General features: G+C 38.4%; 1 protein-coding gene across 1 annotated transcript; it reads left to right on the plus strand.

Annotated features, from left to right (window-relative positions):
- The first annotated feature begins 10360 nt into the window (after window positions 1–10360).
- Window positions 10361–11609, plus strand: AGP19 (arabinogalactan protein 19). Its single transcript, XM_022303280.2, has 2 exons — window positions 10361–10984; window positions 11390–11609. The coding sequence occupies exons 1-2, from the start codon at window positions 10391–10393 to the stop codon at window positions 11483–11485; spliced, it is 690 nt and encodes a 229-aa protein (XP_022158972.1). The 5' UTR covers window positions 10361–10390; the 3' UTR covers window positions 11486–11609.
- The last annotated feature ends 397 nt before the right edge of the window (window positions 11610–12006 follow it).

Below are 12006 nucleotides of genomic sequence, written 5' to 3' on the forward strand. Positions count from 1 at the left end.
GGCGAGCTGCTAAAGGCTCGTTCTGAGGTGGATATCCTGAAGGCCGAGGTGGACGCCAAGGCTGAGCTTTTAAGGAAAGAGGGTGAGAGGCACAAGGCCAATCTCAGAGCAGCCCATGCTATCACCAAAGGGCTAGAGAAGGAGAAATTCCAGCTCCTGAAGGAGAAAGACGACCTTGCTCAAGCTCTCGACGAGAAGGATGCCTTGATGGGGCGCCTTACTACCGAGCTGAAAGACACGAAGGAACGCCTCACCAATGGAGTTCTGTTGGAGGAAGCCTTCAAACAACACCTAGACTTCGATGGGTTTGCCAAAGACTTCAGGGATGCCGGCTTCAAGTTCCTGATGAAGGGCATTGCTGTCGACATGCCTCATCTTCAGATCGATCTCAGCGATCTTAAGAAGAGTACTCTGAGAAGTGGGCTTCTGGGCCTAATGGTACTCCCGGCCCCCAATCACTGGTGGATAAGTACGTCAGGGAGCTAGACTCTGACTACTCCGACGTGGAGGAAGAGGATGCTCCTAGCCAAGAGTCTAATGAGGTCGACACGACGCAAGAGGAGGTTCCTTCACAGCAGGGCGGATCCCAGGAGGTCAACCTTCTGGGCTCCCAGGGCGAGCTGTCCTCCCACCTCGGAAGTAGCTGAGAATCTCTTTCTTTCTTGTTTATTTTTTGTAAGTTTTAGGGCAGAGGTGCAAGGTATACAAGCCTTGGCTCTATCCTTTTAATCAATGAAATTTTCATTTCTCCACTTCACTTCTGTTTGTTCTTTTACTACTTTTCCCCTAAGCTTTTTAAACTTGCTTTTGTAAGTCGGAACTCATGTATGAATAACTTCATCTCGCACCTCTAACTTGTAAATTTAAAGGATAACTCTTTTCACATCGCTCCTTTTATCCCAGGTTTGAATTTGAGAGTTTCTTTTATTGATCTTTAATATTTCTCCTCGAACTCGGAATTTCTCCTCGAACTCGGAAGTCCAGAAGATAATATTAAGCGATCTTGAACTTTCTACATCTCGCCTTTAACTTAAGCGTTCAAAGGTTTGAACTTTGAGTAAGTTCAAGTTTAACATTCACATTGCACCTCGAACTCATGGGTTTAGAGGATTGAATTTCTTGAACCTTCAACATCGCACCTTTAACTTAAGCGTTCAAAGGATTGAATTTTGGTTCGTGATTGATTTTAACATCGCACCTCGAACCCGTGCGTTTTGAGAATTGAGTTTGATCAATTTTTTGCCTTTACCTTACCGATTTTAAGTCTTATGGGAGTCCGTGGCCCCCATTTAATTTCTGATCGAACTCAGAATCACGAAATTAAATAACTCCGTTTATTAAAAGTTTCGTCCCTTGAAAATTTTTACAAGTCCATTTTAGGACTATTTTGACATTTCAAGGGTAATAGCGCTTCAAGTGCTCCACGTTCCATGGATGCGCAAGCACTCTTCCTTCCAAGTCGGCCAGCATATATGTTCCGGGTCGGACTATGCCCTTGACCTGGAACGGTCCTTCCCAACTCGGGTCAAGAGTGCTCACGTGGCCTTGAATCCTCCTTAAGACTAAGTGTCCAACTTGAAAGCTTCGAGGTCGGACTCGGGAGTTGTAATGCCTGGCCATTCTGTCCTGATACTCTACTAAGCGCAGCTGAGCCATTTCCCTTTTTCCTTCTAATAAATCAAGGTTGAGGAGTAGCTCTTCCTCGTTTCTTGTTGGGTCGTACTGCTCTACCCTGTCTGTTGGCATGCCGATCTCGACTGGAACAACAGCTTTGGAGCCAAAGGCTAGCGAGAACGGAGTTTCGCCAGTTGACTCTCTCGGGGTGGTCCGATACGACCTGTAACGCCCCGCGTTCTCTGACTCGTTTATTTTATGATTTAAAATTGTGCCTTTGGATTTCTTCCTTTTTCGTTAAGTGAAATTATTGAAACTTCTTATTTTGGAGTTTTAATTTTGGATAATTTCGAATCAAGTCTATTTTCGTTTGATTTAGATAATTAAGTTCTAAAATTTTGAAAAGAGATTTTAATTAAAACTTAATTAAACTTTTGGAAATTTAATTTTTCCTCCTGGATTTCATTTTGGGTTGTTGTGAGTTTATTTTAATTACTGGAGTGTTTTCTTTAGGATTTTCGCTTCGGGCCTTAGATTTATTTGTTTTACTTTTGTTTTAGTTGAAGATCGCTGAGTTTATATTGTTTGAAAGTAGAATTTTAATTTCTTCAAACCCATGGGCCTTCTTTTAATTTGGGAATTGGGCTTTTAGTTTAAAAACAAAAGAAAAGAAAAATAAAATAAAATAAACAAAATAAAATAAACAAAACAAAAACAAGAAGCCCTAGGATCTCTTTCTTCCTCACCCTCTTGTTGCAGCCGCCAGCCCCCCCCCCCCCCCCCAATTTCTTCTTCTTCTTCGGTAAACCAACCACCCCCACCCACTCTCGTTCTTCTCCTTCTTCAACAGCACCCACGGCAGCAGCTTCATCCTCCGGCCGACGACTCGTCTGCAGTAGACTCACGGGACCCCACGGCGACGCAACGTCTCGGCAATGTGACAGCAGCAGCACCCCTCATGTTTTCGGCAGCCTCCAACCGATATCCGGCAAATAACAACCTCCATGGTCGGCAGGTGTTAGGCGTGCAACAGTGGCAGACCATCAGCAGTCGCGACAATCCTTCGACAACCTAACAGCAACCCATCCCGAGCCCAGATCTGCATCGACGCGATTTTGCATCATCCTTCAGCGACTGTCGACGAGTTCTGACGAGTCTCCAACGAACTAGCGGCACCTTTGATTCTGATAGGACGTCCCACGAGTGACAAGTGATGTTCCAGTGGCGATGCACATTACAACCTTGTTTTAAGGATGTTCGGTGTTGAACCACCCTTGTTCGGGCTAGTTTTGAGTTACCCATCCCCTCCGACACTGTTTTGACGTCGACCAACTCCTTACCCAAGAGGTTTTATGGTGAGATAGTAGGTAACGGATCATCTAAACTCACTTTCGATGCAAACTAAGTGTTTCTAACATGATTTCTAATCAAGTTTGGTTTGCTTTTGGATTTAGGAACCCTTCGGTGAACTTGGTAGCGCATTACAACTTTGTGGTAAGTAGTTTCTTACTGGAGGGAGTGGTTGTTGTGTGCTGAGATGATATGGTTGTTTGTTCATGTGCCCATGTGTGATACTGGCATGTTGCTTGTCGTTGTTATCATTTAATGAACGTCATTGTTGATAAAACTGTTGATATATCTTGGGAAAATTACGTGGTTGTGTGAATAAAGTGTAACTAGGTAATCTTGGATGACTATGATTGAATTGCTATTATGTTCTAATTGGTTTCATGATGAAAATTGTATACAGGTACTATAATCTGTTGTTTCGAAAGCGTATTGAATATTTATGAGAAATCGGTTGTGTTTGATGTGTGCTGGGTATTTATCAATTATATTTTGGTTAAGTGGTTGATTGTGCTTTTTTCTGTGAACGATGCCTGCTGGAACTGTTGGATCATGTTGGACTATTTTAGATTGATTGGCTTTTACATATTATCATTTTGGTGTATCGCATATTGGACTGTTATGAGATTGTAGATGCATGAGGCATGGTGTAGTAGCAAGTAGGACTCTTATGAGAATTTTGGGACATAACAAAGTAAGTAGCACGGGGGCGGGTGCGTGCGTTGATGTTTGTCATTTGATTGTCGATGTGCTGTTTATGATGTTTAATATTGGTTCTGATACGTTGTTGTGCAGCGTAACTCTTGTTTATGTTGGTTTGTGTGCCTGGGTAGTGTTAAATGTCCGTCGGTGATAATAGTGGGAATTTTGTATTGTTGAGCTGCTGAGATCTGTTGTAGAATGATGTATGTTTATAGGGAATGCTCGTTAAAGTGGATTTATTTTGGGAATGTTTGTTGTCTGAATTTGTATGAAGTGTTTGGCGTGTCTCATGAGTTGTTTATTATATCTGGCAATGCTTATCGGATATGGACGTTGGATATTAAGTGTTTGGATGAATTGTGTTGGGGCTCCAATTGTTTGCAATTTGTTGACTATGCTTAGTTTTGACTAAACTCACTATGGCGCGGTTGTTAAGAATTGATATGTGGTGAAAGCATGTTTGGTTTATTGTTTTGCTATTAGAATGATGTTTATGTTGTGGAAGCATGCTGAATTGTGTTGGTGAGCTGAGAGATGCATTGAAATCATACTAGTGGTGGTGTTGTTTATGGGCGTTGTGGTGGTTGGAGTTATTAGGGAAGTAGTACTGAAATCTTGGTTGGAGGCTAGAAATGTTATGTGGAGTTATGAAAGTTATGAAGTGAATGGGTGAGTGTCAGGGCCTCGGGTATAAATGGTCGAGGGTTGATACGTCACTAATTGGGTATCGAGGCCTCGGGTATAAATGGTCGGGGGTCGATACGCCAATATTGGATAAAGATGAGCGTCGAGGCCTCGGGTATAAATGGTCGGGGGTCGATGCGAGGAGTATTTCGAAAGGAGAACTATTGGGGCCTTGGGTATAAATGGTCAAGGGTCAATAGATTGTAAGACATCGAGGCCTCGGGTATAAATGGTCGAGGGTCGATGCAGAGTTCAAGGCCTCGGGTATAAATGGTCGAGGGCCGATGCTGCAGGGTCGGGGCTCTGGGTATAAATGGTTAGGGGCCGACTCTGCTCGAAGGAGTTAACTGTGGAAGGCTAGAGTAGCTGTGATAAGCGTAGAGGTACTTGAGATGTTAGGAAGACTAGAGGTTGGTACTGGTAGTTAATGTGTTCCTGGTTGTGGTTGTCACTGAATTTTATAGAATGTGTCTATGTTTGAATGCATAATGTGATGAAAAGCATGACTGTGAGTGTTTCATGATTTGGTTGAGCATGATGTGTGTGTGTTGATCCTTTAATAAGCATGACACGTTGTTCCTTGATAAGTATGATGTTTGTGCGTGACCCTTCAGATAAGGGTTGCTTACTGAGTACTGTAGTTGTACTCATCCCTCTTTTCCCCTCCAGTTCGCAGGTATCGAGCTAGCTCTTGGGATGGTGATGGCGGGAAGGAGGCTTGATTGGAAAGACCATTAGCTATGCTACGTGAAATTAATTTCTTTTAGTTATGATAGTTGTGGCCATTTAATCTTGTAGTTGAGTTCGTAGTGGTTGGTTTTGTTTAATTTTATTGTCTAAAGGATGATTGTAAGGGTTCCGATTCATTATTCTTTTAGAGCATTAACTTTGTTAGCCTCTTGAACTATAGGATTGTAATCTGCATAGGATATTTATGAATACATTCGTTTAAGTTGTTCGTACTTGGATTAGTTTTTGCTTCAATGCCATTCGAGATGTTAAAAGTCTTTTAGTGGATGGTTTATAGTTGGTAAAGGTTTCCTTGAAGGGTTTGGTTAACGTGAAGTCGGTATTAAATAGTTTATCTGTATAGGATTTGAGTTTCTCTTAAAACTTTAGTGTTGATGTTCTAATTGTTCAAGCTCTCGTGAGTGTTGAAAATTAGAGTAGCGCAGCGGAAGCGGGGTAGTTCTATTGTTTAGTATTGTTGTGAAGAAAATTCTCTTGTTTATGTGAAAATTTTAGGTAGGCTTAGTAACGGCCCTGTTTGGAGTTGGTGAAATTCCTGGGGCGTTACAGTTGGTATCAAAGCCAGGTTGTTCCTGTAGACTAGCCTAGATCCTAGGTCATTTAGTGTCATGGTCTTCCTTGGTCTCCTCTCCATCACCAGGTACGTGAGCTTGTTATCTTACGATTGGTTATTTACTTATAGACTTGTGATACTCTTAAAATTTACCGACAGCTGGGAATCTGTCATCAGTTCAAGTACAAATCAGGAAAATCTGTCATCAGTTCAAGTACAAATCAGGAGAATCTGTCATCAGTTCAAGTACAAATCAGGAGAATCTGTCATCAGTTCAAGTACAACAGCTGAGAAGTAGAGGAAATGAAAAAGGGAACAACTCAGTGAGGTGTTCAACAGACTGTCAGTTTCGAGTCCCAGTTGTCAGGCGGATTAACGAGCTGATGAGGTCGATGGTGCGATCTCTAGAGCGGCAACGAACTTGGGTGGGAGTGTCAAGTCATCAGATGGAAAATCTTTCTTCAGGAGTCGTTGGGTGCGAGTCAAGAAGGAAACGTCGGAGACCACTTAGTTCGAGTGGGAGCACGTGGCTGTGTCTCTAACGTCTGGGAGACAAAACCATGAAGGATTGCTCAGTCTCAGAGCAATCACATATGGCCATAAAACCTCAGAAGCCGAAAAACATATCCTTATGTTAACCCTATTTTTGTAAACATAAGGTCTTCAGTCGTGGGGTGAATTTTTGTGGTGTTGTTGCATCAAGAGTAAAAAAGTGGCGGCAGTGGTGTTTTCGTTGGCAAAGAAAGAGAAGAGAAAAGAGGTTTGTAGAGCATTGTCAGCAACCTGTTCTCTTGAGGTTAGTGAGGTTTTTCGTTCTGTATTCCTAAGTATATATTGGTGTAGTTCTTAGAAGCTAGTTGGCCATTGTTGTGGCATCTAGAGAGAGCTTTCTAGAGCGTTTGTAAGGTCCATTGTATTTATCTCAATATCATAGTAGAACCCGTTGTCGCGAAAGACTGGACGTAACTCATAGTTGGGGTGAACCAGTCTAAATTGCTTGTGTCGTTTGTGTGCTTTTCTCTATATCTCCTATTATTGTGATTGATTGTGTTTTTCACTAACGAACTGTGGAAGAGAAAAATATTATTGGTAAGTTAAATTTTCCCAACACTCACAAAAACAATATTGACATAACTTTTTTTTTTTTTTTGGAGAGAATGAAAAGTTTGATAGCAATATAATTGAAGAAGAAAAATATTGTTTTTTCTTTGATAATTAGTGTGAGGAGGAAAATGAATTTGGTAGCTTTAAATATAATTTCGAGGATTAAATTTTATCATTTGATGAAGGGTAAAATGGATGAAAGGTGGACATCAGAAGTAGAGATAAAAAAGTAATAAATAAATATTGTGAAGATTGTGAGAAATCCGTGGATATTGAGAAAATTTGTGATTTGCGACAGATTTGTGAGAATAAATGAAAATTGAGGAAATGAAAGTAAAATTTAAAAAATCTTATATTCTTAATTTATTTGAATATGCCAATGTGTTTCTACATGATTTGTCCATATCATTCATCACATTATTAAAATGGTTGATGTCCATGTTATTACCCCATCAGCTCGATATTAGCATAATTTGACTATTAGATGCCACATGATTTCAGCAAAATACCACGTCACCTGCCATGTGTCAGCATAATTTGATTATTTTTTAATATCAACGGACACATCTAAAGTTTCTTTTTCTCTTTCTTAATTTTATTTCATTTCCTTAGCTTTTTTTTCGTTTCTTTTTTTTTTCTTTCCTTTTGTTTCTTGCTCTCCTTAAATCCATCGTGCCACATGTTGGACTTCTTATTGGTCAATTGGCGTGACTCAGAGCCATGTCATCTACCATGTGTGCTTTTTCTTCCCTAATTTATTTTGATCACAACTTCTTTATTTTAAACTTCACTTTGAGTGATTCGAAAGGCATTGGATTCGTCTTTCTGAGCTCTACGCTATAGACACTATGAAACACTAAAACCATCAATAAATTAAAGTATAATGGTATGATTGAAGCTCGTAAAGCTAACAATCGTTATATTATTATAGATATTAGCAATATCGAAATTTACAATAACACAAAAATAGGTATTGTTGTTCCATTTCGCAAGTGTACAAATCGTCATAAGTAATAAAGTGATAACTAAAGTATCATCTCCATAGGGAATGAATTATTACTAATTATCAAATTTTCAACTTCAATCTTATCTAAACTCCGAAAGATCAAATGGAGTGAATAGAGAAATAATTCTAAAAACTAGTTCAATAAAATAAGAAGATAACACAACTATCAATAAACAAGAGCAAATTCGAGGGAATTAAACTCTACAGCATGACTTCACCGATATCGCATTTTACTTATTCCTCCAATTTTAATCAAAACTTTTCTAAACCAAGGTTGTTGGCGGATTCTACCCGATTTACTCGATATTCTTTCTCGAGCAATAACGATTTTCTTCAAAAAGTAGAGTAACTGTATCTCTATGACTACTCCGACAATTCAAATAATTAAGTACACAGAACCCAAAATATGTTATAAAATTTACAAGAATATCTCTATCTCTTGCTTTAATTAGGGTGAACTATTCAAGTCTACTCAATAATCTTGTTTTTCAACCTCGATTATAAATCAACGTAAAGAATAGCCAAATCTAAACAATGCATTATGAACAGAAAAATTCTCACAGCCAACAAAATCTTAGAAGAGAATTCGACTAATTGGAAGAGTAAAGTTTGATAAACGGCTACATAAATGCTCTCGAAAAGTGTATTTTGCTCATGCTTGAAACCAAAAAGAAAATCTTAATCAACAATATTTGAAGGAAGTTCAAGCAAAAGAGAGAAAGAAGAAGAGAAAAGAAAATAAATCTAGCAATCTCTCGAGTCTCCGTTATTTGCATTCCTTCCACTCCTCTCAAAATCTCTACTGTTCTCTTAAAAGTTGACTTTTCATATAAAATCCCTCTGCTTTCTCTCGTTTGTGACTAAGGCTAGAATGTGATTTTTAACCAAATTATTTCTGTAGCGCCTAGGCACCTAATTTTTGTGTCGAGGTGCTCAAAACCATGTATGTAAAATCACCGCTTCAACTTTGTAGCACCCAGGGGGGCCCAACATTCTGCCTTTTTGCCCATTTTTCAGCGCCTAGGTGCCACTTGCAAGCACTCAAGTGCCCAACATGTTGGAGTTTGGCTCACCTTGCTTCTTTATTTGCTCTTTTTTTTCTCTTCTTCAACTCAAGTCCTGCAAAAGAAAGAAATACTAAAAACAATTGAAATACCCAAAGAAAATGTCTATAGAAATGATCAAATAACTCAAAAATACCATAAATTACTAGACCCAAAATTCACTTATCAAGTATATATCTAGAGGTAGAAGAAGAGAGAATAAAATACGGCGGAATGGACAATAACACAGGGGTAGGGTATAAAGCTAGAAATATAAGAGAACAAATGTGGCAAACAAATACAGTGTATATAACTGGAAGTAGTAGAGAAATAATACGGCGAACAAATACAGAGAATATAGCTAGAAATAGAAGAGAGAAAATGTGTATTCTCAAGCTGAAACAGATACGATTACAGATTGCAGAAAGTAGTTGGCTCGAATATTGCTCGACCTTGATGGTAGTGTTTCCAAGTCTTATTACATTTTTTTATTAATGTTTATTCTTTAAGATTTTTTTAGTATTATTTTTTAATAGTAATTTTTGTTGTACTTTAAATTTTGTTCTAAGTAGGATTCTCTTATAAAAATATGTCGGAAAAAACAAGGTACCATTGTTAAGATCGTTCTTGGTTCGTTGATTTTGGCCATATCCCATTTTTTAACTGGAGGCTTGTTTGAACTTTTGGACTCTAATGTCATTTTAATATTCTGGATTCCATCTCAAAATTAATTGACAATGACAGAAATAATTCATATTTATTATAAACCTAAGTAAGATCTCACCTTACACAAATAAAAGTCGAGCAAAATTTAGGTTCGTCATTCGTACTCTAATTTAATGAGACAAACAAAGCTTAATAATTAAAATGGGCCCAATCGTAGTTCAGAGGAAACTCGCGACCTTCCAATATTTCCGAGAAAAAGAGGATGGGGACTCCTTACCAATGTTCAGCTCTTACGTGAAAATTGTTGGCGTGTTCTAGTAAATCTTTGGGTTTTTAACACGTGGAAGATGAATAGAATAAATAAGTAAAACAAATTCATTTTAATATAATTATAATTTTATTTAAAAGAAAATAATATAATTATAAATTTCAAATTACTTTTACCAATAAATTAAATCATCATTTTGATAATTAAATGGGTAGCAAATAATTTCTTAAGCAATTATTCATGTTAGCATTGGAAAAGGGTGTCATATTTTTGTTAATATTTTGAAACTATTAGCTATATTATTTTTTTTATTTTATAGAAAAATATTTAGAATAACAAAAAGAAATCACCTACTTTTGGTACATCAGCATCTTTCTCTCTCTTTCTCTCTCTGTTTTCCTTTTTTTTTTTTTTATAATTTGATGAAGTAATAATTATATATAATATAGGAAAAATGATATTAATTTTGGTGGCAGAAATCAATTGATGATTCTCTAAGCTATGAAAAGTGAGCGATCAATATCACTATGAAAGCTGCCCCTCTCCCTCCACATTACACCAACCAAGTTTGGTTTTCAATTCTCATTCCTAACTAACAACATTCAATAAATAACCAACATACCATTTTCTTCTTCTAATTCCCATCTTCAACTATGGCTTCCAAATCATGGCCTGTTTTGGTCATCTGGCTCGCCTTTCTATTCTATCCGGCGATCGGCCAAGCACCGGCTCAGCCACCGAGCTTGCCGACCACATCGTCACCGCCATCGACTCTAGCACCAACCGTAGCCACTCCGCCACCCTTGAGCTCGACACCACCCCCTAATGTTGTTGCACCATCTACAAGCCCGACGGTCCCACCACCCCAACCACCGCAAATTACGCCCGTCTCGACTCCATCGCTACCTCCGACATTGCCACCTCCACCAGCTACTCCTCCGCCATTGCCACCTCCTCCCCAGGTCTCTCCAACTCCGGCACAGGCACCGTCGGTGCCTGCTCCCACACTAGCGCCATTGCCGAATCCACCAGCACCATTGCCTCCACCGCCAACGCCAGCACCAGTTGCGGCACCGGTGCTAGTCCCGTCGCCTGCACCGGCTCCAGGAAAGCATAGGCACAAGAGGCACCACAAACATAAAAAACATCCAGCCCCGGCCCCGGCCCCAACCATGCCAAGTCCACCGGCACCACCTACAGTTGTGGATTCACAGGATAGTACAGCTCCGGCCCCATCACCAAATCTGGTATAGTCCATCAATTCAACGCCTAAATACAAAGGATTATAATTTTTCATAAAGCGTACCCACTAAAAAATGATAATATCAGATCTTTAAAATTAATAAAAAATGAGATGAAATCTGAATATTCTTTTTAATAGAATAAATGTGGGATAGAGAATTGAATTTCTGGGGATTGAACCTCCGATCTTTAGGAATGAACAAAATGTCTCGAAGGTTGGGCTAAGTTCAAGTTGGCAGCAGATTTGAATTTTTAACTCTTCAATAATTCGAAGAAATAAATGAAAATAAGAGAAAAAAATTAAAGAGATGAAATGGAAATTAAAGGAGTAGTCGAACATAATTAACTAAATTAAAGTTGAATCTTGAATTGTATTTCTAATACCACATTTGTTAATCTTAATACCGCAGAATGGAGGAGACCCAATGGAAGGCAAGGTGAGAACATGGACGAGAGTTGTATTGGGATTCATTATTCTGGTTGCTACCACAAGCCTCAATTTCTAGTTTTGAAGGCACGATTATTCACAAAATTATAGAGTTTGGCCCAGAAACTGAGATATTTTATTTTTCATATATATCATTTTTTTAAATGATTGATGTTTGAATAATAATGAATTTTTTATTTTTATTTTTTTAGTATCATAATCTTCCACGTTTTTATTATTATTTTTTTATGGCTTATCCCCATTAATCTTAATGATTTTCATATTAATTGGATGTGCTAATCTATGCGGTACCACATAACTTTCTTAAATTCTACCCGGAAGAATAAATTTTAGCCACATATTATAAATATAGGCCTCTAATTAAACATACTTTTATATTCGATCTAAACATAGATTATTCAAACTTGAGTTAAACCGTCTTGATAATTGTGACACTTTTAAGTGTTGTTTGGATCCAAGACTTCTTGTACCCTACAACAAAATCTACATTGTTGGGTGCATAAAACTCTTGTGAACGAGACTTTCCACTCAAAATAATTTTGACACCTTGTACTAATTAATCTCATGTATTGAAACAAT

This window comes from Momordica charantia (genome assembly GCF_013281855.1).
Source record: "Momordica charantia cultivar OHB3-1 chromosome 4 unlocalized genomic scaffold, Mcharantia_2.0 BLBB01000004.1, whole genome shotgun sequence".
Taxonomy (NCBI): Eukaryota; Viridiplantae; Streptophyta; class Magnoliopsida; order Cucurbitales; family Cucurbitaceae; genus Momordica; species Momordica charantia.